The sequence below is a fragment of the Hyla sarda genome, chromosome 7, assembly GCF_029499605.1.
Source record: "Hyla sarda isolate aHylSar1 chromosome 7, aHylSar1.hap1, whole genome shotgun sequence".
Lineage (NCBI taxonomy): Eukaryota > Metazoa > Chordata > Amphibia > Anura > Hylidae > Hyla > Hyla sarda.
The window spans coordinates 65,000,285-65,025,790 of NC_079195.1; the positions used below are offsets into that span (position 1 = coordinate 65,000,285).

Consider the following 25,506-nt stretch of genomic DNA (forward strand, 5'->3'; position numbering starts at 1 on the left):
GGGGGTCCAAGCGGCCAGCCCCTGCGATCAATCTATGGGCTGGCACCACGGTGTTGACATCACGCCATGCCACTTCCATCCATGTCTATGGCAGGGGGAGCAACAATTAGTATAGTTGACACGTGTCCTCCCATAGACATGAATGGAGGCGGGGTGACTGCTATGGTCATCCAGCACAGAACAGAGTTCTCTCCATGCAGTGGGTTTCTGGGTGCCTCTCTGGTCTCTTCTGTCAGTCTCTGTGGCAGGAAATCCTTTCCATACATCTGGCTAGGTTGTCTCTGCGGCATGTGCCTGTTATTGTTTTTACAAACCCTGTGCAATAGTTTGGAACAAACTTCTGCCAATGCTTAAATGGGCACTGTCAGATATAAAAACTTTTGATATGTTGTAAAGCATGTATAACCAATAGGTTTTGCAATTGCTTTCATTAGAACATTTAGAATTAGAATGCATTCCTCTGCCTCCTGGAATGCATTCAGTGCTTCTGTGAACACTGCTTCGTCCTGGACTCCGGGACGTTTGAGGGGGGAGGGGCTGTGCACACTGCAGAGACTCATGTGAAGGGGAGGGGCAGGAAGCCTGCTGCCGTCTCACACAGCAGACATCAATGAGAGAGGCAGAAACATGCATTGCAGACGAAAAAGTGTCCGTGCGTGTGTGTGTGTGGGGGTGTGTATATCAGTGTCTATCTAATGTGTATGTTTAAGAATATATGAAGCCTGTGTGAGATAAAGGGGGACAACCTCCAGCTGTTGCAAAACTACAGCTCCCAGCATGCCCACACATCACTTGGCTGTGCAGGCATGCTGAGATGTCAGATCTATGGGAGAGGCGGGGAGGCACAAACCCTGCCTCCTCACTTCTCCCATAGATACATGGAGGGGGCGTGTTAGCCGCAACCTCATGGTGCGGCCGACACCACCCGCACGGGAGAGCTGCAGCACAGCCATGGCCCTGTGCCGGAGATCAGAGGGTCCCTGTGATCAGACACTTATCCCCTATTCTGCATTTGCATATTTCCTTGTTAAAAATGTAAAGTGATCTGGTTGCTATTGGCAACTGGACAACTTTTGCTCTGCACAGGTTTTGATCTCCCCAAATAGGACTACATTTGGTCCTGACATGAAGGAGTAAAGCTCTGATACATGGCAGTGTGTACTGGCATACCCTTGCCAAATGTGAACTTGCAGGAAATCGGTCATCGTTGTCACCTGCACTAACGTGTCTGTACAGCCGTGTTCCGTGCTGTGGTTCTCTGCCAATCCTCTTCGGTATCTAGCTCCAGGCCCGACTTGGAGCATGGGTGAAGTCACTGCTGCTGTTCTCTGCTGGGTCCCGCTGTTAGCAAACATGTCATGTCACTAAGCTCCGCCCATGCTTCAAGTCAGGCCCAGAGCTGAAGATACCGAAGATTACTAGAGAACCACAGCACGGAATGGGGCAAGGTAGGGATCATGGTCAGTGTCACCTGCGCTACCACTCTGTACTGACAGGTTAGTGCAGGTGACACTGATGAGATTTCCATTAACCTCTTCAGGACCCATGACGTATGCATACGTCTTCACACCCTGGGTCTTAAGGACCCATGACGTATGCATACGTCATGGCGTTTTCCGGTCTCTGCCGCTCGCCGGGCAGAGATCGGAACTGGATGCCTGCTGAAATCCTTCAGCAGGCATCCAGTGCAAACGCCGAGGGGGGCCATGTAGCCATGAAGGGAAATCGCCCTTGCGATCTGCGGCGATACCGGGCTGATCGGGTCTCTGGGACCCGACCGCCCGGTAATTTTGCATGATCCCGGCTGTCGCAGACAGCCAGGACCATGCTGGAGTATCGGAGCGAGGTGGCAAACCTGCCACCTCCTCCGATCCCCTACGATCCGTCGGTTAGTTAACCGACCAATCGCAGGAGGGGGGGCGGTTACTTCCTCCCGTCCTGCCCGGCCCATGAAAGTCCGGAGAGGACGGGAGGAAGACCGGAGGACGCGGCGGGGGACGGGGGAGTGCTGGGAACCAGCCCCGGTACTTACCTCGTCCCTGAAGACCCGGATCCAGACGATGAAGACGGCGGCTGCGGCGACAGGTGAGTAGATCTTAAGCCGCGGTCGGGCCCTTTACAGCAATGCACGTCGCCGTAAAGCGACATGCATTGCTGTAATAGGACCCTGTAAACTACAACTCCCAGCATGCCCAGACAGCCCTTGGCGTCTGGGCATGCTGGGAGTTGCAGTTTTGCAACATCTGGAGGTACACAGTTTGGAGACCACTGTGCCCTTCCAGATGTTGCAAAACTACACATCCTCAGCATGCCCTTACTGTCCAGGCATGCTGGGAGTTGTAGTTCTGTAACATCTGGCCCTTCAGATGTTGCAGAACTACAACTCCCAGCATGCCTGGACAGTTTTGGCATACTGGGAGTTGTAGTTTTGCAACATCTGGAAGGGCACAGATTGGGAACCACTATCAGTGGTCTGCAAACTGTAGTCCTCCAGATGTTGCAAAACTACAACTCCAAGCATGCTGGGAGTTGTAGTTCGGCAACATCTGGCTCTAAAGATGTTGCCGAACTACTACTCCCAGCATGCCTGAGAATGTTTGGGAGTTGTGGTTTTGCAACAGCTGGAGGCACACTGGTTGGGAAACATTGTTTCCTAACTCAGTGTTTCCCAACCCGTGTGCCTCCAGCTGTTGCAAAACCACAACTCCCAAACATTCTCAGGCATGCTGGGAGTAGTAGTTTTGCAACAGCTGGAGGTCCCCCCCCTGTGAATGTACAGGGTACATTCACATGGGCAGGGGGCTTACAGTGAGTATCGGGCTGCAAGTTTGCGATGCAGCAAATTTTGCGCGGCAGCTCAAACTCGCTGTAATCCCCCGCCTGTGTGACTGTACCCTAAAAACACTACACTACACTAACACAAAATAAAATAAAAAGTAAAAAACACTACATATACACATACCCCTACACAGCCCCCCTCCCTCCCCAATAAAAATGAAAAACGTCTGGTACGCCACTCTTTCCAAAATGGAGCCTCCAGCTGTTGCAAAACAACAACTCCCAGTATTGCCAGACAGCCGTTGACTGTCCAGGCATGCTGGGAGTTTTGCAACAGCTGGAGGCACCCTGTTTGGGAATCGCTGGCGTAGAATACCCCTATGTCCACCCCTATGCAAATCCCTAATTCAGGCCTCAAATGTGCATGGCTCTCTCTCACTTTGGAGCCCTGTCGTATTTCAAGGCAACAGTTTAGGGCCACATATGGGGTATCGCCGTACTCGGGAGAAATTGACTAACAAATCTTGGGGGGAAAAAGGGGGAAAAAAGCCCCCCAAAATTTGTAATGCAGTTTCTTCCGACTACGGAGATACCCCATATGTGGGCGCAAAGTGCTCTGGGGGCGCACAACAAGGCCCAGAAGGGAGAGTGCACCATGTACATTTGAGGTGATTTGCACAGGGGTGGCTGATTGTTACAGCGGTTTTGACAAACGCAAAAAAAACAAAACCCCACATGTGACCCCATTTCGGAAACTAGACCCCTCACGGAATGTAATGAGGGGTGCAGTGAGAATTTACCCCCCACAGGTGTCTGACAGATCTTTGGAACAGTGGGCTGTGCAAATTAAAAATGTTGTACAGCCCACTGTTCCAAAGATTTGACAGACACCAGTGGGGGGGTAAATGCTCATTTTATGCCTTGTTACGTTCCTCAAGGGGTCTAGTTTCCAAAATGGTATGCCATGTGGGGGTTATTTTGCTGTCCTGGCACCATATGGGCTTCCTAAATGCGACATGCCCCCCCGAGCAAAATTTGCTCTCAAAAAGCCAAATGACTCCTTCTCTTCTGAGCATTGTAGTTCGCCCGTAGTGCACTTCAGGTCAACTTATGGGGTACCTCCATACTCAGAAGAGATGGGGTTACAATGTTTGGGGGGTATTTTCTGCTATTAACCCTTGCAAAAATGTGAAATTTGGGGGGAAACACACATTTTAGTGATTTTTTTTTTATTTTTATTTTTTTACATATGCAAAAGTCGTGAAACCCCTGTGGGGTATTAAGGCTCACTTTATTCCTTGTTACGTACCTCAAGGGGTCTAGTTTCCAAAATGGTATGGCATATGGGGGATTTTTGCTGTTCTGGCACCATAGGGGCTTCCTAAATGCAACATGCCTCCCAAAAACCATTTCAAAAAAACGTACTCTCCAAAATCCCCTTGTCGCTCCTTCGCTTCTGAGCCCTCAACTGCGCCCGCCGAACACTTTACATACATATGAGGTATGTGCTTACTCGAGAGAAATTGGGCTATAAGTATACATTTTCTCCTTTTTCCCCTTGTAAAAATTCAAAAATTGGGTCTACAAGAACATGCGAGTGTAAAAAATGGAGATTGTGAATTTTCTCCTTCACTTTGCTGTTATTCCTGTGAAACACCTAAAGGGTTAAAATGCGGACTGAATGTCATTTTGAATACTCTGGGGGGTGCAGTTTTTATAATGGGGTCTTTTGTGGGGTATTTCTAATATGAAGACCCTTCAAATCCACTTCAAACCTGAACTGGTTCATGAAAAATTGTGAGTTTGGAAATTTTGTGAAAAATTGGAAAATTGCTGCTGAACTTTGAAGCCCTCTGATGTCTTCCAAAAGTAAAAACATCTCAACTTTATGATGCAAACATAAAGTAGACATATTGTATATGTGAATAAAAAAAAAAATTTTGGAATATCCATTTTCCTTACAAGCAGAGAGCTTCAAAGTTAAAAAAATGCAAAATTTTCACATTTTTCATAAAATGTTGGGATTTTTCACCAAGAAAGGATGCAAGTTACCACAAAATTTTACCACTATGTTAAAGTAGAATATGTCATGAAAAAACAATCTCGGAATCAGAATGATAACTAAAAGCATCCCAGAGTTATTAATGTTTAAAGTGACAGTGGTCAGATGTGCAAAAAATGGCCGGGTCCTGAGGTGTAAAATGGCTGGGTCCTTAAGGGGTTAAAATGGGTACTCCAGAGAATTTAACTGGTGCCAGAAAGTTAGACTTGTACATTACTTGTAATTTTTAAACTCTTGACTTCCAGTAATCAGCTGCTGTATGCTTTAGCAGAAGGCGGGAGCAAATCCCCATAGCAAACCTCTCCTGCTCTGGACAGTTCTTGACAGAGGTGTCAGCAGAGAGCACTGTGGTCAGACTGGAAAGAACTACACAACTTCCTCGGGAGCATACAGCAGCAGTACCCCTTTTAATGTGTGTGTGTATGTATATGTATTTTACGTACACACACTCTGATGTTTTAGCTCTAGACTTCTCCTTTTTTGCGCAGTGTGTATTTATAAGAAAGATGGGTTTAGGTTATTGACTTGTTTTATTTTAACCCCTTAAGGACCACAAGTTTTTTTTTTTTTTCATATTTGAACTTTCGGTTTTCCTCCTCACATACCAAAACCATAACTTTCAATTTTCCACCTACAAACTCATGAGAGCTTGTTTCTTGTGCCACCAATTTTACTTTTTAATGACATCAATAACTTTACCATTAAATCTACAGCGACACCAGAAAAAAAAAAATCTGTGGGACGAAGCTGAGAGGGGGGGGGGGGGGGGGGGGGTGTAGGGGGTTTAAGGCATTGACTCTTGGGGGCTTTCGGCTTTACACAGAGCACTTTTCGGTAAAAATGACACCCTATCTCTTTTCTGTAGGTCCATACGACTAAAATGATACCCAACTTATATAGGTTTGATTTTCTTTTTACTTCTGTTAAAAAAATGTATAACTAGGTTTAAAAATGTCCTCTTCTGATCCCTAGAACTTATTTTTCTGTATACGGGGATGTGAGGGCTCATTGATAATTTATTTTTTGTGAGTGCCATGATCTGTAGTTTTTATCAGTATAATTTGTTTTGATGGGACTTTTTGAGCGGTTTTATAAAATGTATGTATTTTTAATACAAAGTGCCCAAAATACACACTTTCTCGAGCGCTTCATTGGGGGACACAGGACCATGGGTATATGCTGCTTGCACACAATTTTGGACTTTGGTATGTTATGTATATGCCATTGATGTGGTTTAATGTAAAAAAAAAATTATAGTTTGGAGGCCCGCTGCGATACCACATTGTGTTTTTTTTTTATTTATTTTTATATTTGGGATAAGGGGGTTATTTAACCACTTAAGGACTCCTCATTTTTCAGTTTTTGCATTTTTGTTTTTTTCCTCCTTACCTTTTAAAAATCATAACTTTAAAGAAACAGCGGCGGGTGTATGTATGATGTGTGCATATGTATGTGTATGTAATGATGAGGGGGGCAGCGGCGTATGTATGGTGTGTAAGTAATGTATGTGGTGGGGCAGCGGCTGGTGTATGTATGATGTGTCTGGATGTATGTAATGTATGATATGGGCTGCTGCCAGCTGTGCTAATTTTTTAATTGCCCCACGGATGCACGCAAACACGCCCGAACCAAAACTACAACTCCCAGCATGTTACACAATAACCTTAACTGTACTACTACAGTGCAACATGCTGCAACACCCACACAACCATAGGCTGCATCAGGGCATGCTTGGAGTTGTAGTTATCTAGTAACTAAATGCAACTTCCAGCATTTTCTGAGACAAAATGCACCATATAAACTGGAGAAGCAGAACCCTCCCCCCAGTAACACAGCGTTGTTCAGTGTTTTCCAATCAAGACTCCATATATAAGTCCCTATGAAGACTGAAAAAGTGATTAAAATATTTTAAGTGCGTATATGTGAATAAGCCCCTTTCCTAATAAAAGTTCTGATAAATGGTTCCATAAACTACAGATCAAGGCACATAAGATTACCCTCATACATCCCTGTATATGGAAAAATTGGAGTTATAGGGGTCAATTTTCTGGGCTTGCCTCGGGTGTAAAAGGAGCTAGCTATAGCTCTCCCGCCGCTAATAGCCTGGCATACTGCGATCACTGTGGCTGGAGGAGAGAAGCCCTCTGGCTGCTTCAGAAGTGGATTATCTTGCTGCAGGGGGCCATCCACCCCACTGGACCACCAGGGCCTTTTTAAAGGTCCCTTTTAGACGCTGCTGTCAGCTTGGACAGTAAAGGGTTAATAGCCGGCCTCGGCGATTGCAGCATGTTTGCAATTAACGGCGTCCCCCAGCTAGAGGAATCAGCTGGGGGGCGACTGGTATAGCGCGGGCTCAAGTCGGGACCCCATGCCATACACGTTTAACGGCACAAGGACGTGTTTACCAGTTAGTGGCCTATCCGTAAGTGTGTTTTATAGATTGCAATTTCATGTGTCAATGTTTACACTGGTGCTTGAAGCAATTATGTAAGTTCCCTTTTATGTTTCTGAAAGTAAATTTTCCGTGGGATACTTGTCTACGTCACTTGCAACCGGATACCTGGCAGCGGCTGCACTTTGTTTGTTCATTTGATATGTAAACAGTTGCATGATTTGTTTCACTCATATAATTTTTTTATATTTTTTATAAAGGTTGTTTTTCCCCCTCTTGGAACATCATGTATTGTGTACATGCAAAGGAAATGATCCCAAATGTTGCAGTTGTAGCTGAACACTTGTCATATTCTTGCTATAAAACAGGAACAGATGCAATGGAAGAAAGTGTAAAATCTTTGTCCTATTGTACTTAAGAATGAAAATATAGTAAACTAGTCCTCAAAGAACCGTGAAGAGTAAAAATTGATAGATAAATAGAGGATGATATCCAGTGTGAATGTCACAGTAAAAAGTTGTAAATCAGCATTCTGCACCTGAGATATGGCTAAGTGTACAATCTTTATTATACATAAAATGGTAATCCGCTACTATCCAAGCAGGGCCCTTGCTATGGAAGCATTGAGATGATAAAAATTACACAGAAATAGCAAGTGCCCTGCTAGGATAGTAGTGGATTACCGATTTATGTATAATAAAGATTGTACACTTAATTAGCCATATCTCGATTTACAACTTTTTACTGTGACATTCACACTGGATATCATCCTTTTCTCTTTATCCATTTTTCACTCTTCACGATCCTCTGAGGACTGGTTTACTACATTTTTATTCAATTTTAGGTCTGTCTAGGGTTTAGGTTACACCAGTTAACCTTGGGAATGTTCTTATGCTTTAGTGATCTACACCATCTCTTTAGCCACTTTTAAAGGGGTTCTCCGCTGCTCAGCGTTGGGAACACACTGTTCCAAATGCTGGAGCCGGTGTGAGGTGGTTTTTTGCGCCCCCGTAGATCCATGCGTCTGCTCCTCCCCCAGCTCTCCGAACATTTCCGACGCTAGAGCTGGGGGAGGGCAGAGCAAGGGGAGGGAGGAGGTTCACGCCCCCTCCCTCATCTCCCCTCCCTGAGCTCGGCTGGACACAGATCTCTATGGCACGCCCCCTCCCTGAGGACTTAAATCTCCACGGCAGGTCCCTCCCTCATCTCCCCGAGCTGAGGACGTAAATCTCCACGGCAGGTCCCTCCCTCATCTCCCCGAGCTGAGGACGTAAATCTCCACGGCAGGTCCCTCCCTCATCTCCCCGAGCTGAGGACGTAAATCTCCACGGCAGGTCCCCTCCCTCATCTCCCCGAGCTGAGGACGTAGAGCAGTGCTCCCAATGAGCTCTATGTGTAAAGGGGGACATACTGTACAGGCTAAATGTCCCCCTTTAGCCCGTGCAGTATGTCCCCCTTTACACATAGAGCTCATTGGGAGCACTGCTCTGCATCCTCAGCTCGGGGAGATGAGGGAGGGGACCTGCCGTGGAGATCTATGTCCTCAGGAAGGGGGCGTGCCGTAGAGATCTGCGTCCAGCCGAGCTCAGGGAGGGGAGATGAGGGAGGGGACCTGCCGTGGAGATCTATGTCCTCAGGGAGGGGGCGTGCCGTAGAGATCTGCGTCCAGCCGAGCTCAGGGAGGGGAGATGAGGGAGGGGGCGTGAACCTCTTCCCTCCCCTTGCCCTAGCTCTAGCTTCGGAAATGTTCGGAGAGCTGGGGGAGGAGCGGACACATGGATCTACGGGGGCGCAAAAAACCACCTCACACCGGCGTTGGGAGCTTGTGATGTCATAGCCCCGCCCCCTTTCAATGCAAGTCTATGGGAGGGGGCATGACAGCAGTGAGCTCCTGGCTCCAGTATTCAGGACAGTTTGTCCCAAACGCTGAGCTGCAGAGTACCGCTTTAAGTACTTGAGAATGACTGACTGGTAGGGAGAAAAAAATTTTTTTTTCCGTCTCATCTGGCTTCAAAGGGATACATTTTTAATATCCTCAACTTATTTGTTCACTAACTTTACCCATTAGAGTATTGATCTCCAGCTGTTGCAAAACTACAACTCTTAGCATGTCAGAAGTTTTTCAACAGCGTACAAGCCACATCTTTGGGGGATCATTGCATTAAAGCAAAGTAACAAACACCTTTTACCAAAGTTTTTCATTTTTAGCTGTGCCCATTAGTGGGTTAGTAAGGATCACTGGTGGCCATTTAGTGGCCTGCCTTTTGGATTACTCATACTGACAAATACTTGCTTACACTGGAAATAATTTTCTTTATACCAAAAAACTTTCTCTTCTGTTTTAGATTAGACCGCCTTTTTATATTACTGGACACTGGAACAACGCCAGTAACAAGAAAAGCGGCAGCGCAGCAATTGGGGGAGGTAGTCAAACTGCATCCACATGAACTCAGCAACCTTTTAAATAAGGTGAGACCCTTTCTGAGACACTTAAACAGGTATATGCATTCACAGCCATGTTACTTGATATGAGTGTGTGTGTGTGTATATGTGTGTGTGTGTGTGTATGTATATATGTATGCAAAGCAGCTCACTTCATCACCTTTTCAGGTAATGTGATGTAATGAGCTGCTTTGCATATTCCCCTACCCAGAATGCCTGCGGAGTGCTAAATGGCCTTCTGAAGCTCCGTTACACCAGGAGTGGTGGCCTTGCCCTTATTTTTTTTTTTAATATTTTTTTTAGGTTCTAATATACCTGCGCAGTCCAAACTGGGATACACGTATAGCAGCCGGGCAAGCTGTTGAAGCTATTGTAAAACATGTTCCAGACTGGAGCCCAACAGCTAGAATAAAGAAAGGTAAGGGTCATTAAATTACAGGTTCCCATAAGGAAAATGCAAAATTACATACATGTTCATTATAGTGCTCACTCTACAGTGATCTGTGGTTTTAATGATTTGTGGCACCAATTATAATGCTTATAACATGTGATATTTTACTATATACCTCACTGATCAGACACAACTGGATCGGTGTTCCATGGGCAAAGCCCATACCTCTGTTAACGGTCCTAGCGTCAGGATATGCATTTAATTTTCGAAGCATGAGACTGTTATATGGATCTGCTGGAAGTCCCATAGACTTGTTTTGCTGATTAAATTCATATCCTGAACACGATGGTCTCAAGCTCCAGTTACCTTGTAATGAAAACATATCCTGCCGCCAGGACCATCATCGGAGGTACACTAGAAGTCTTGTCATAGGTTTAAATTTTTTTTTTAAACTGTTTCCCTATAATGCAGTTCTTCCCAGCTTTCTCTTTGCAAAAGTTTGTCTGTAATACTAAATGTGCACATGCATCTATAGGAGTTCTTTTACTATATAATCCATTTTTAGAGGCCGGGTCGGAGTGTTCAAATGATGACTCTTCTGCATCAGACAGGCTGAGCTTTGAAAGGTTTGATATATCAAAGTTATTAAAACATGGCGCCTCCCTCCTGGGCTCTGCCGGTATCGAGTTCGAAGTGCAGGATGACAAGTTAGGTATGCCTTTTTGTGTTAAGTGGTTTGCTTTATCTTCTGTATAACAGAGCATTTTACACTGTAAATGTTCATGTGTATGTCAAGGGGTAACTTTGGAGCATGCATGTGTAAAAGATGCACAAATCCTAAGATTCTTTCCATGTTACAGCGGGTTCTGGAAGGAAACTAATGCAGTAAGATGACAAACTGTCTTGAGGTGTTTGACATAATATTATCATAAACATGTAATATCCCAATCCTATGGGGAGTTGGAGTAAGCAGCTGTTTCTTCCCTCGATGTCACTGTGGTGGCTTTGCCTTTTGACACAACAGCTCAGAGTAGCTTCTAATGTTTTGACATTGATCCCCATTGCTACTATTTGTATGTCATCTGCAGTCTTCAGAAAGCGACAGTCTCATGTTGCTTCACTGCAATACTGCTGCTCACTATGCAGAGAAATGGATGGATCTCTTGGGCGGCTGGGGAGTGGAGCGATATTCTGCTCTATTTCCTGGTCAATAGTTCACGATCGCAGCAGGTATCAGAAGTGAGACCGGTCTGATCGTCATGTCACATTGTTTTTAATGACTCTAACCTTTTTAGGAAGGGTGTTTCCATCTTTCGCAATTATGGCATGTCTAGAGTATAAACCTCAAATGCCTGATAGCTGCTTGGCCACCTTTTGTGGAGACTCCAGTGGCTGTGAAATTTGTAGGTTCTAGATAAATAAAAATCTTAAACATGATTCTATTCAGTGTACAGCACTAGAAGCTAAATCCTTAAAGTGGGTTTTCTCATGAATAACAAATATGGCTTTCAAGTAATCTCCAGGCTATTTGCAGTCAGCATGGATTATTGGGCGCCGAAAATAATTTACTTAACTCCCATTGTCAATGGGAGGTGTGCAAATGGTGTAGCAATGGAGGCTGCACCTTTTACGTAACTATGAAGTTATGTAAACAATGAAGCTTGTACGTTTAGAGTACCTGTCACAAAAAACTTATTATAGTGTTCTTTGAGTAATTAGCAGACACTTTCCCATTCGCTTGCTTTTAAAATTATCAACATAAATGTTTAAAATGTAATATAAAAAAACGGCCACAAGGAGGCTCTGTTCTGTTTCTTGCTACAATTAATAGTGAGTTTGGTCTCCTCCTGGCCTGGCAGGAGTCCAAACTCAGGAAGTGCTTCTCTGCACTGAACTTGATTGACAGCTGCCCAGAAAGTGAAAGCTCCACAGATTCTCACAGAAAGCTGCACAGATTGACAGCTGCAGGAGAGCCTCACTGAGAGCAACACTGACTGAAACATGCACAGATCCTGAGGTCTTCTATTCAACACAGCACTGCAACCATGTGAGGGCAGAAGTGGTCCCTCAGCAGGCTTCATTGATGTCATGCCTGCTGGGAAATTGCACTGTGAGCAAGAAGAAGGGAATGCTGTAGGTTTTCAAAGCTCTGAATTTATTTTTATATTTTTATTGTTTGAAGGGGTGTTAGGAGTAGTTGGGGAACATAACCTGTGTTAGTTTAGAACAGTTTATTTGGTGACAGGTACTTTTTAATATTGGCATTATACTAATTGAACAACAACTTGACTGTTTGCCACCTGACACACTCGCTGTCCACAAACAAGCTGGAGATAGAAGGGAGGCCAGATTTATTCATATGGGGGGAGAAACTCCATATAGCTTAAGCTATTTTTTTTTTTTTTGTTTTTTTTTTAGGAGATGTGGACCCTAAGGAAAGAATAGCTCGGCAAAGGAAACTGTTACAGAGAAAGCTGGGCCTTGACATGGGAGCTGCTATAGGCATGAATACTGAAGAGCTATTTAATGATGAGGATTTGGACTACTTGCCAACAAACACATCTGTAAATAAACCTGTAGGTAAAAGTTTTGTCCCCTTCCACATATGCTGAGAAATAATTTCTTGATGTGCAGGTTTAGCTTTTTTAAAAGGTTTGTACTTGACTATAGATATATTCTTTTACAGACCCTTCAAGCTGCCGAGTTTATTGATACAGAATTTCTCCCAGGAATGAGTAACAGGCAGAAAAACAAAGCAAAACGAATGGCAAAGCTGATTGCCAAGCAGAGATCCAGGGATGTGACTGACCCTAATGAAAAGAGGCATGTCCTTTTTTTTACTTATATACACGTATACTTTTTTTAAATGCTTGTGAATATGGGTTAAAATCAGTTGTTACAAATGCCCCTTTAAAGAAAAGCTGCCCTCTAGATCATGCTTAGATCTAGTGTCAGGGAGGCTGTGTTGAGCTGCAACATGGACCCCTCCCTCTCTCCTATGACCTGAGGTGTACAGCACAGTGTTCGAAGATGTGCACTGTATGTCAGGGGAGGCATGGGGATGGGAAGAAGCCATAGATCCTGCAGTACACAAAGCTTCTTCTTCTCCTTCTCCTTCTCCTCCTTCTCCTCCTTCTCCTCCTTCTCCTTCTTCTTCTCCTTCTCCTTCTTCTTCTCCTTCTCCTTCTTCTTCTCCTTCTCCTTCTCCTTCTCCTTCTCCTTCTCCTCCTTCTCCTTATCCTTCTCCTTCTCCTTCTCCTCCTTCTCCTTCTCCTTCTCCTTCTCCTCCTTCTCCTTCTCCTTCTCCTTCTCCTTCTCCTTCTCCTTCTCCTTCTCCTTCTCCTCCTTCTCCTTCTCCTTCTCCTCCTTCTCCTTCTCCTTCTCCTTCTCCTTCTCCTTCTCCTTCTCCTTCTCCTTCTCCTTCTCCTTCTCCTTCTCCTTCTCCTCCTTCTTCTCCTCCTTCTCCTTCTCCTTCTCCTCCTTCTCCTTCTCCTTCTCCTTCTCCTTCTCCTTCTCCTTCTCCTTCTCCTCTCATAGCATTTCTTTTAATGTTGCCAACCCAGTAAAGCCTAGGTGGATATGAACCTGCTCTTTACTATTTCTTGAATTTCCTGTTTTCAATTTTAGCAGTGACAGTACAGATGGGGAGCCAGAGGAAAAGAGAAGGAAAGTGACGAATGTTGTTATCCCTCAGCCAGCTACAGAGTCCAAAGTGCTGATTGATAATGTCCCTGACAACTCTTCTTTGTTCGATGAGGTACGCATTACTTCATCTTCTAAAATCTGTTTCTAGATTGGCACAAAAATTTGTCCTGAAGAATCACTTGTGACTGACGTAATGTGACTGGGTCGGTTATTGGAAAAAGACCGGGTTATTAGCAAACCTGTTAAATTGAAACTGCAATGCATTTTACAAGCAGTAGAGGAATCTGATCAGACAGTCCAGAATGAGCTTATTTAGACAAATATATTCTACTAAATCTATTCCCACAAGACTATCAATCTGATAAATTTCTCCCATTCTACCTGCAGCATGGATTGCTTTTTTGATGTGAAAGGTTCCCTTTGTTCTGTCTCCTTGAGGCAACCTGGAGATTTCCACAGATCTGACCTGGGAGCTCCAGACAAACCAATAGATGCTGCAGGAGAATTGCATCTCTTTAGCATTCAAATAAGTGCATCCATGTAGTACATAAATAGGCTAGCCTAACATATGTCACTCTTGAATTAATCCCTAGTCTTGAGTGTAATTACATATATTTTTGTGGAGTTTTCAACTATTCAAACTTTTCCCAGTTAAAACTGACTGGACAAAATGTTTTATACTGAGCATGGAATAGAAACCTCTAGGTATAGAGATCTATATGGGTATAATTTTCTTCCTTGACGTCCTTCAATATTGCAGTCAAAAGCAGACTAATATAACTTGAATTCTTAATGTCTGGCTGTTCTACTGAGCTTTATGCAGATGCTGGTTTTTATGTTATAAATGTTACATTTTGTAGTCTTTGATGTGAAACTCAATCTGACACTCAGTGAATGCAGCTTTTTACAGCTGTAAATTGTTGAAATGGCTGATACTTGTATGTTAGCTTTTGTTTTACCTTTTCTTTGTTTAGACCAATGAGTGGCCCCTGGAGAGCTTCTGTGACGAGCTTTGTAATGAGCTTTTTAATCCATCTTGGGAAGTGAGTTCAAGTTTATATGGAGATTTTAAAACAATAATTTTATTATTTCTACACTCTTTTTACATGTTTAACTCTTGTCTCTTCAGGTCCGGCATGGTGCAGGCATTGGTCTCAGGGAAATACTCAAAGCCCATGGTAGAAGTGGTGGCAAGATTGCGGACTGTACATTTGAAGAGGTAAAACGCAAAGATTGTATTGACTTTTTGAGAGAACTGCCTCATTTTGACTGCTCTACAGGAGGAATGGCACAAATTTTGTTGATTACATGTTACTGCAAACTAATGTTCTTGTGAAAGCTATCCTAACTGTTGGGGGGCCTGTCTAGGCATAGCTATGAGTTTTGATGGGGGTCCCCCTGAACCCCTGCCCCGGTATGTCTGGATGGGCTTGTGAAACCCTCCCATACATGTATTAATCTATGCTCACTCTAGTGTTGGAGCTCATTCAAAGGGTCTGATCCTTCCAGAAAAAAAGCTGGTCCGTTGCACATAGTTTTGCAAGATTTAAACAAAGAAAGACTGGCTTTTTTTTTTCTTTTTTAACCCCTTAAGGACCGGGGCTTTTTCCGTTTTTGCATTTTCGTTTTTTGCTCCTTGCCTTTAAAAAATCATAACTCTTTCAATTTTGCACCTAAAAATCCATGATTGCTTATTTTTTGCACCACCAATTCTACTTTGTAATGACGTCAGTCATTTTGGCCAAAAATCTACGGTGAAACGGGAAAAAAAATCATTGTGCGACAAAATTGAAAAAACCCGCCGTTTTGTAACTTTTGGGGGCTTCCGTTTCTACGTAGTACATTTTTCGGTAAAAAATGACACCTTATCTTTATTCTGTAGGTCCATACGATTAAAATGATACCCTACTTATATAGGTTTGATTTTGTCGTACTTCTGGAAAAAATCAAACTACATGCAGGAAAATTAATACGTTTAAAATTGTGATCTTCTGACCCCTATAACTTTTTTTATTTTTCCGTGTATGGGGCTGTATGAGGGCTCATTTTTTGCGCCGCGATCTGAAGTTTTTAACGGTACCATTTTTGCATTGATAGGTCTTATTAAATGATATAAAAAGTGACAAAAAATTCACTATTTTGGACTTTTGAATTTTTTTGCGTGCACGCCATTGACCGAGCGGTTTAATTAACGATATATTTTTATAATTCGGACATTTCCGCACGCGGTGATACCATGTTTTTTTTTATTTACACTTTTTTTTGTTTTTTCATGGGAAAAAGGGGGTAATTCAAATGTTTAATAGGGGAGGGGTTAAATGATCTTTATTCACTTTTTCTTTTCACTTTTTTTTTTGCAGTGTTATAGCTCCCATAGGGACCTATAACACTGCACACACTGATCTTTATCATTGATCACTGGTTTCTCATAGGAAACCAGTGATCGATGATTCTGCCGCTTGACTGCTCATGCCTGGATCTCAGGCACTGAGCAGTCATTCGGCGATCGGACAGCGAGGAGGCAGGTAGGGGCCCTCCCGCTGTCCTGTAAGCTGTTCAGGATGCCGCGGCTATCCCGAACAGCCCACTGAGCTAACCGGCAGTTTTTACTTTCACTTTTAGCCGCGTGGCTCAGCTCTGAGCGTGCGGCTAAAGGGTTAATAGCGCTCGGCGCTGCGTGCTATTAGTGGCGGGTCCCAGCTTCACTATGATGCTGAGCCCGCCGTGATATGATGCAGGGTTACCGTGTAACCCCGCGTTATATCACGGGAGCAGGACCAAGGACGTACCGGTACATCCTTGGTCCTTAAGGGGTTAAATCTCCACTAATGTCTGATAATTACAAGTTTTCATTTTGCAGCGGAGAGTGAAAAATTATAACATTTCTTTAAATGAACACAATTCACTATTCAATATTTTTCTATCATTTCTATAGATGGAACAGCAACATCAAGAGTGGCTCGAAGATCTGGCTATTCGTCTTCTGTGTGTCTTTGCATTAGACAGATTTGGAGATTTTGTCTCCGATGAAGTAAGCTTGGTTACAGATAAGTCACCTATGACTTGATTCTAAAAGGCAACCTTTCAACTGTCTTATGTTGCCTAAATCACGGGCAGCATAAAAGTGGTGCAGACTGTGGGATGCCAGGGCAATATGAATTACTGATGCCACCAGGAGCAAATCATAGCTTAAAAAAAAGGCACCTTGCCCTGGGTAACTAGTCATGGGGGCAATGCCAGTGCCTGCTCTCCACCCTGCAGCTGAGTGACTTGCCTCGTTCTATACACAGATGGAGAGGTGTTGCTCAGACTGACTGGGCAGGAAGCAGCTGCTGGAGCACACCCCATGAATAGTTACCCAGGTCCTGCCAGCATTTTAAACTATGATTACACGGAGTTCCTCTGAGATGACAGTGTCCCAGCATCACACTGGCTCTAACAGTTTTTTTTTTTTTTTTTTTTTTTTTTTTTTTTTATATTGCCATTTCGAACAGCATAAAACTGATGACAAAATACTTTGTAAGGGTAGGGTCACATGTAGCTCATCTGCAGTGTATTTGACAGTTCCTAGAGTAAGCCTCCTGCTGTGCCCTTGTGTCCTGTGTTGTCTGCTCGTAGCAGCAATCTGCTGCTACGAGCAGACACACAGGAATCTGCGAGTCGCGTGCACGTACAGTATACTCAGAAATCATAGCCACTCACTGAGCTAGGCTGAGAGTGGCCGTGATGTCTGTAAACTGCGTATATGTGACTCGCAGATCCCGGTGTCTGCTTGTAGTGATGGATTGCTGCTTTGAGCAGACAATGCAGGACACACGTGTGACCCTACCCTAATGGTGTACAGTATTTACAAATGCAGGATTTAAAGCTACATAGTTGAAGTTGTATTTAGTTTACATTGAAATCAGCAGCTTCAAATCCTGCACCTCAAATATGCGCAGGATGTTGCTTTTTATACATGAAGAAAAAAATTATCAGAATAAGTAAAGAACCTAATAAAGTGTGGATAATCAGAGCATTGTTGTTCATCTTGCTACTTTTATCTTCATGGTTTTGAATTTGTCAGTTTGGGCATGTAATTGACTTTTCTAACTAACCACTTAACTCCTTAAGGATACATCCCATAAAAAAATCTCCTTTTTATATTTCCATCCACAGACCCATTGTACTTAATTTTTTGTGACAAATTGTACTTTGTAATTACATCACTCACTTTACCATAAAATGTATGGCAAACCCCAAAAATTGTGACAAAATTTAAAAAGAAAACTAGAATTTAGCACATTTTGGAGGGTGGTGTTTTTACACTGTACACTTTACAGTAAAAATGACAGGTTTTCTTCAGTGGATCAATACTAATATAATACCCATGATTACATAAACTTTTTTTTTTATTTATTTTTTCCTATTGTGCTGCTTTAAAAAAAACTAAATTTTTTTTCCCCAAAATAAATGTTTGAAATTCTAATTTTTTCATATATGGGGTTGTATGAGGGCTAATTTTTGGCCACTCAACTCAGAACAGAACAGTGGCTGGTGGCACGTACACAGACCCCCACAATACCCGAAAAATAAAATAAAACGCCTTAACCCTGAAAAAAAAATGCACCTGCCTGAACCCAAAAAAGCTGATCAGTAATAAATCACTGACAATGGTATGGCAGGCCGCACAGTACAGGCCTGCTACTGGTGGCACAGACCGCCTATAGGTGCAAAGAATTAAAAGCTGCTATAACCTGAAAAAGCGCCTGCACCACAAAAAAGCTGATCAGTACTACGGGACTGAACAGCGGCGGGTTGGCTTTAGCTAACGGTGGCAGACTGCTCTCTTATAGCTGAGGACCCGGCCACACGTTTAGCAAAAAAGGTCTGCACATACAGTTGGTACACTGAAAAAACAGTAACTTGGGGAGGAGACACCAACAGAAGTAGACAGAAAGAAACAAAGAAAAACAAGGTCTAGGGGCAGTACATTCAGGGAGGTTGTCTATCAGTAAATCTGTCCCAGGGATCCCACACCGAGAGAAACTGGGACTGTATTATTCAGGGAGGCTGTAATAGACTCCAGGGAGCGAATTTCATGGATTCTAGCAAGCAATTCACCCTCAGGAGGGGATGAAGTCCGCTTCCAATGCTTCGCAATAAGTCTTGGTCGCTAGGACAATATGTAGAAACAATTTTTAAAGGGCTGCCTAGCTAATGTTCTAGTAGATAGGTGCAATAAGTAAACCAAAGGATCTAGAGGTACCCCAATCCCAAGACCTCCTGGAGCAAACGTTGGACCATATTCCAGAAGGGAGAGATCTGCGGGCAGGTCCAGAAAATGTGATAAACATCCACCAAGCCCACAGCGCCAACACTGAGGGGGTATGTCCGGGTTCAGTCTATTTAGCAGAACAAGAGTATGGTACCAGCCCATAAGCGTTTTATACTGTTTCTTTGTAGGCTGTACAGATAGAGGCACTATCCCAGATTACCCGCCACTGAGGGATCGTAAGGGTGGTGTCTAAGGCTTCTTCCCAGCGCCCCATGTAGTGATGAGGAGGGGTACCATCCAATGGGGAAAGGGAGAGAGTAAATGCTCGATAGCAGCCCCCTCGTCTGCGGCCCACCCCTACACAACCTCTCAAAGCTCGTGGGGAGTGACAGTCAGCGAGCCCCGCTGTGATAATAGATAATGCCGAAGTTGCACATAGTGGGTCAATTCAGAGGCAGGGAGCTCCCAGCGAGACTTCAAGTCATCAAAGGGTAGGAGAACTCGTGTTACAGGGTTCACTATATCAGCCCAACAGAACAGCCCCCGTGAACCCCATTCCCAGACCATAAGTGAAGTGCTACCCGAAGAAAGTCCGGGCGGTAAAGGAAAGATTGCATAGGGGAGTAGGGGGATAAGAGCTGGAACCGCCTAGAGCAATAGGTCCATACATATTAAGTAAATGACATAGGGCCTAGAAAGGAGGGTATGGGAGAGGAAAGTGCAAAGGACCACTAGAGTTAGGGTGAATAGGGGTCAACCACAGCTTCTCAATGTCCATCCATTTGCTATAAGTATGATAGGTGGACCACGCCGCGAGATATCGGAGGTGTGCCGCCCAATAATATTTGGTAAGATCAGGGACCCCCAAGCCCCCCGAAGACTGGCTCGCCATCATAACGGACATAGGAAGCCTATGCCTCTTGGCAACCCATATAAACCTAAAAATCGCTGATTGAAACGATCGTAACGTAGCCAATGGCACCCGTACCGGCAGTGTTTCAAAAAAGTTAAGCAGCTTAGGGAGGATGGTCATTTTAACCACAGCAATACGACCAAAAAAGGAGATATATTGCGACCTCCACTTATCAAGCAAGGAGCGAAGCTCTCGGAACAAAGAGGGAAAGTTCAGAGTAAAGAGGAATAGCTAGGGGAGAGGGAAACTCCCAAGTACTTAATAGCGGAAGGAGACCAGCGGAAAGAGTAGTTAGTGCGCAGCTGAGCAACCAAGGAAGAAGGAAGATCTATAGGCATAGCCTCAGATTTGGAGAGGTTAATCTTTATAGCCTGAGACCCTTCCATAAGCATGCAAAAGTTTATATAGAGAAGGTAAAGATAAGAGGGGTTAGTGAGTGTGAGCAAAATGTCATCAGCAAAGAGGCAGACCTTAAAGGACCTATCGTGTAAAGTTATACCAGAGATATCCGGGTCCCCTTGGATCAGGGCCGCAAGCGGCTCTATGCAAAGAGCAAAGATCAGGGGGGACAGCGGCCAGCCCTGTCTGGTGCCATTGTGGAGAGCAATGGGTATAGAGGAGGTAGAGGGCAGTTTAAGAGAAGCAGTAGGGGAAGAGTAGAGGCCCTGCAGCACAGTGAGGAAGCTACCCGTGATTCCAAACTTCTGAAGCGTAGCAAACATGAATGGCCAGCCCAACCTATCAAAAGCCTTTTCCCCATCGAGACTCAAAAGTAAGGCCTGGTCAGAGCGTTTGTTGACAGGTCTATGAGGTTGGCTACTCGTCTCGTATTATCTCCACTCTGGCAATCGGGAATAAAACCCACCTGGTCCTTATGGATAAGAACAGGGAGGAGACGACAGAGGCGCGCAGCCAATACCTTAGTGAACAATTTCAAATCTGAGTTCAGCAGGGCAATAGGCCTATAGCTAGCACAGTCATGGGGATCTTTATTCAGCTTTGGAATCAATGTAATCAGAGAATGCAAAAATGTCTGCGGGATTTCCCCCCCCCCCCCCCCCCCCATTCCAAAAAAAGGAGTTATACAAAGGGACAAGTTTAGGAAGGACAGAGGAGTAAGTCTTATAATACAGGTAGGTAAACCCATCGGGGCCCGGAGAGTGCCCTGCCGGAAGCGTCTTAAGGACCTCAGAGAGCTCTTCACTAGTAATTGGAGCATTCAAGATCTCCCTTTCAGAGGTAGAGAGAACTGGAAGGCTACATCGAGAGGAGAAAATCCAGGGCCTCGGCCCGCTCCCCAGGGTCCGAAGGAAGCTGGGATGGGAGGGAATAGAGTTTCGAGTAATAGTCGCGAAAGAGGCGGGAGATAGAATCAGGATGATGGTGAAGAGTCTCCTCAGAGCGGAAGGAGTCTGGGCCACAGCACGGTCACGTAATTGTCCAGAGCCCTGGTGGCAGCGGACTCAGGAGAGGGTGCCTCCAGCTGTTGCGCCTTATGTGGCTGAGGAGGGCTAGCCAGGCAGAGGGGAGATGAGGTACTCACTGTAGTACCAGTCTGTGTCCCGGAACTGGGGTCCTACGATAGCAGCATGGGACTGGCAGGCAGATCCTGCAGGGCGTCAGAGGCCATCCACGGCCGGACCTCCACAGAGACAGGCTCCTTAATGGCCGCCGCTCCGACTGAGCGGGAGCGCAGGCTGCGAGCTGGAGTCAGAGACGCCGGCGGGGAGGCTGGGGCTGAAGAGGGAGTCCTGAGCAGGTATCTTGCAATCCCTCCAGACGTGATCTGAGCAGGCAGGTCAGTAGCGGGCACCTTCCGGCGCTTTTGGATCCCCCTCGGCATGGGGTAGAAAGCTCAGGGCAGCAGATGAAGCCAATTAAGCGACCATGAGGGACGGAGCTCCAGAATCAAGCGGCCATTCTCCACAGTGGCAAGCCACGCCCCCTTATCTACTGCTTTCTGTGCCAAGGGGCCACAGAAAGGGGGCAAGGGGCACTTTTTTTCACTGAGGGGGGAGATGGCAGAGCAAGACTCCGTCCTGCACACCAGATCTGTGAAATGGTGGGCCGAACAGAGCTCCTGCACCCACCTACCCCTCCCCATACTGCAGTGATTGGAGCGGTCACTGGACCGCCCAATCAATGCTGTAATGGGGGGGTGGCAACAGTGCTGCCCCCCAGTACTGTATGGATGATTGGTGTGTATTACACTACCAATCATCATTATCCGGGTCACACGTGACCCAGATGACACAGAACCGCCGGTTAGTATTTACCTCAGGATCCCCCTTGGCACTCTGCCGGGATGCCTGCTGAATCATTTCAGCAGGCATCTGGCTCCGATCCCCACCCAGCAAACAGTGGGGAACGGAATAGCCGGTCTGAATTGACCGGCGATTTGCGGCGATCGCCAATATGGGGGGACCTCAGGACCCCCCCCCCCCTGGGCAATATGCCGGGATGCCGGCTGAACGATATCGGCAGGCATCCCGGTCTGGTCCCTGCCCGGCAGAACACATGGCGTACCCATACGCCCTGAGCCCTTAAGGACTCTGAAACGGGGGCGTATAGATACGCCCTGTGTCCTTTAGGGATTAAACTGCTTTATTTTGTTTTTATGTAATTTTAGAACATCCTTTTTTGTACATATTGTATTTGACCAAACATTTTATCTTTAAATAATGGAAAGAGAAGACAGCGGAATTCCATTTAAGTGTATTTGCTATAAATTCATGCAGAAATTCTGGCGTGTGAACATAGCCATTACTGTGATTAACTTGCTTAGCATGTAAGGCTTAAAATGCTGCTACCCGCTACCATGACTTGAATGCTGTGTCACTGCAGTACATGAAAAGATGCGTAACTACATCAGAACCGATACATCGCTGAAGGTTAAAATAGTGACAACCAGTGCATGCATACACATAGCAACTTGTAATTACAGGACAGAAAACAAAGTGAAGCCATGTGGCTACACACTGCTACATGTGCAGGGCCTAACTGAGCATGGATTCAGTCATCTAGATAATTCCATTTTGTTAATTTAACCAATATGCATTAATAAAAATGAAAAACTTTATTTTTTTTTTTAACTTTTATTTAAAAAAAAACAAAAGCTACATTCACTTTCATACATTTCCTAAAAAGAAACTGTGTTTCTGCTCTTTAACGCTATACATTGACTATTACATTTATTACTGCTTGATTTTATTCATATTTTTTAATCTTCTTAAAATATTATTTTCAACCTCTAGGTGGTTGCACCTGTACGAGAAACATGTGCCCAGACGCTGGGGGTGGTCCTGAAATACATGAATGAAAGTAGAGTTAACAATACAGTGAAAATCCTGCTGCGCTTGTTGACCCAAGAACAGTGGGAAGTTAGGCATGGGGGCCTGTTGGGAATAAAATATGTCCTAGCTGTTCGTCAGGTAATGTCCAGCTATATCCTGCAGTTTAATCTATGCTGATCTATGTTCTATTTTGAAATTGAATTAGCTCTTCTGCCTATCCTTTCAGTACTTCTGCTTAACTGGTGCTTTGTGGTTGCTTTTCAGGATTTGATTAAGACCTTATTACCTAAAGCTCTACCAGCAATAATAGAAGGACTTCAGGACCTTGATGATGATGTGCGAGCTGTGGCTGCAGCATCTTTAGTGCCTGTTGTGGACAGTCTAGTAAAGTTACAGTTCAAACAGGTAAATTTTTATTCCTCAACCACTTCGCTTGTTCTGAGGAAAGTCCTTGGGAATGCATGTCTGTTATGAAGGATGCTGCTTAACCCATTAATGGGCCTTGTTTATTCATGACCACAATGGAGACTGTCAAAGTAATGTAGCAGTGATCTGGGTACATGTATGCATCCTATAAAAAGGTATGATGTACTGGCAGCAGACACATGCTTTTCAGCCCTTTAAAAATAAAGTATAAACAAAACAAACATGTAATAACTACACACCCTGGGAAGAAAAGAACCATAAACATTGATTTAAGTGGTGCCCATATATTGGCTACCCATATTCAGTACTGTGCCCAAAATTTAGAAGGGCAATGTTGGAGGACTTCCCATTGATGTGTATTAAGTGTGTATTTTATAGATTCTAATCAATTATGTATACCCAAAGAAAAAACGGAGCTATTTACACAAAATTATATGCAAAAAAATAGACAATCTTTATTGATAGTGTATGACATACAGTAAAACATCATATTAAAAACAAGGAGGAATACAACAACAGAAGGCGGAAGCCTGAGACGTGTGTAATAAATACAAGTGCTAGACAATTATGAAAAGCTGTGTGGACAATCTGGGTAAAATAGGACTAAACCATAAAAAGGGGCTATGCAGTACATAAGCATAGATAGTAGTAAAGGCACGATAATGTGAATGACTAATTACTATAACAATGTGCAAAAATTGCACAATTGCACAGGCCAAAAAAAAGTGAGTGCAAAAAATACTAAGCTGCTATATTGAGACTGGCCACCTAAAAAAGCAGAACACATCATAAGAGAAACAGAACACCATATATCAGAACACAGATCAGTGCAGTGAAGACATGTAAACATAATACAAAGGGAGGAACCAATGACATCTAGTGGACTTGAGGTCATTGGTTCCTCCCTTTTGTATTTTACATTGTTAACATGTCTTCACTGCAATGATCTGTGCAGTGCGTTCCTATGTCCTCTGGCTTGATGATGCGCTATCAGGTTGGGCGGTCTTGTGATTCATCACATGCCTATGTGGCGCACGCACCTGGAAGTTCGGGCCCTCAAACAGGACAGATGCTCGCACTCCAGGATCGGGCAGGTGTAATACATTTATCTTACTGGCATTACTATTGGCCCGTTCACATATAAAACCTATGTTTGTTCTGGATGCTGTCACCACCGAACGAAGGTCTCTGGACTGAAACACGTGTTGGGGTGGTGGCATCCTGGGACGCACTGCTCTGACTAGAGTGGTGGTTGTTAACATGTATGGTATGATGGTCTGCTTTTTTAGGTGGCCAATCTCAATATAGCATCATAGTATTTTCTCTATCGGCTCCATTGGGGGACACAGACTGTGGGTGTATGCTGCTGTCTCTAGGAGGTGTAACACTATGGTAATTAAAAAAAAAGTCAGCTCCTCCTAGCAGGATATACCAGCCTTCAGGCTCTGAGCTAATCAGTTTAAGCTTAGTGTCTGAAGGAGGTGGACATGGTCTGGATTCTCCAGACCAGGTTTTCTGATTTTTATTTTCCTAGCATAGGGACGTGTTTTTTTTATTCCTTTTTCTTTTCTGTTTTCAGGTGGGGACTCAGGGACTCCGGTTCCCTGTTTCCCCATTGCGAGTAAGGGGGCACAGACATTGCGTATATGCGCTGTTCACCCCCCCCCCCTCGCCAACGGTCAGCATCTGGGTTGGTACCTCATGGGTCCCCTATTTTCTCTGCTCGCCTCGCTCGCGCATAGCAGATAGGCGTCATGCAGGGACAAAAAGCTGACTGAAGACTTCACTGAAGACTCCATTAGGTAAGTTCTTCTGACTGAGGTAAGTACCCCCTTTTTCTCCATAGGTACGGACTCGCAACCTCTGGAGACCCCCTGTTTTTGGCCCACCTTCTGGTTATGGGGCTG

General features: G+C 44.5%; 1 protein-coding gene across 1 annotated transcript in view; it reads left to right on the forward strand.

Annotated features, from left to right (window-relative positions):
- BTAF1 (B-TFIID TATA-box binding protein associated factor 1) overlaps positions 1 to 25,506 on the forward strand; it is a 106,462-nt gene that overhangs the window by 13,656 nt on the left and 67,300 nt on the right. Inside the window, exons 2-12 of the mRNA XM_056529386.1 lie at positions 9,578 to 9,701; positions 9,978 to 10,092; positions 10,631 to 10,777; positions 12,484 to 12,641; positions 12,752 to 12,888; positions 13,693 to 13,822; positions 14,685 to 14,753; positions 14,840 to 14,929; positions 16,646 to 16,741; positions 23,135 to 23,311; positions 23,438 to 23,578. Of these exons, the coding sequence (XP_056385361.1) occupies positions 9,578 to 9,701; positions 9,978 to 10,092; positions 10,631 to 10,777; positions 12,484 to 12,641; positions 12,752 to 12,888; positions 13,693 to 13,822; positions 14,685 to 14,753; positions 14,840 to 14,929; positions 16,646 to 16,741; positions 23,135 to 23,311; positions 23,438 to 23,578 (1,384 nt within the window). The remainder of the gene's footprint in view (positions 1 to 9,577; positions 9,702 to 9,977; positions 10,093 to 10,630; positions 10,778 to 12,483; positions 12,642 to 12,751; positions 12,889 to 13,692; positions 13,823 to 14,684; positions 14,754 to 14,839; positions 14,930 to 16,645; positions 16,742 to 23,134; positions 23,312 to 23,437; positions 23,579 to 25,506) is intronic.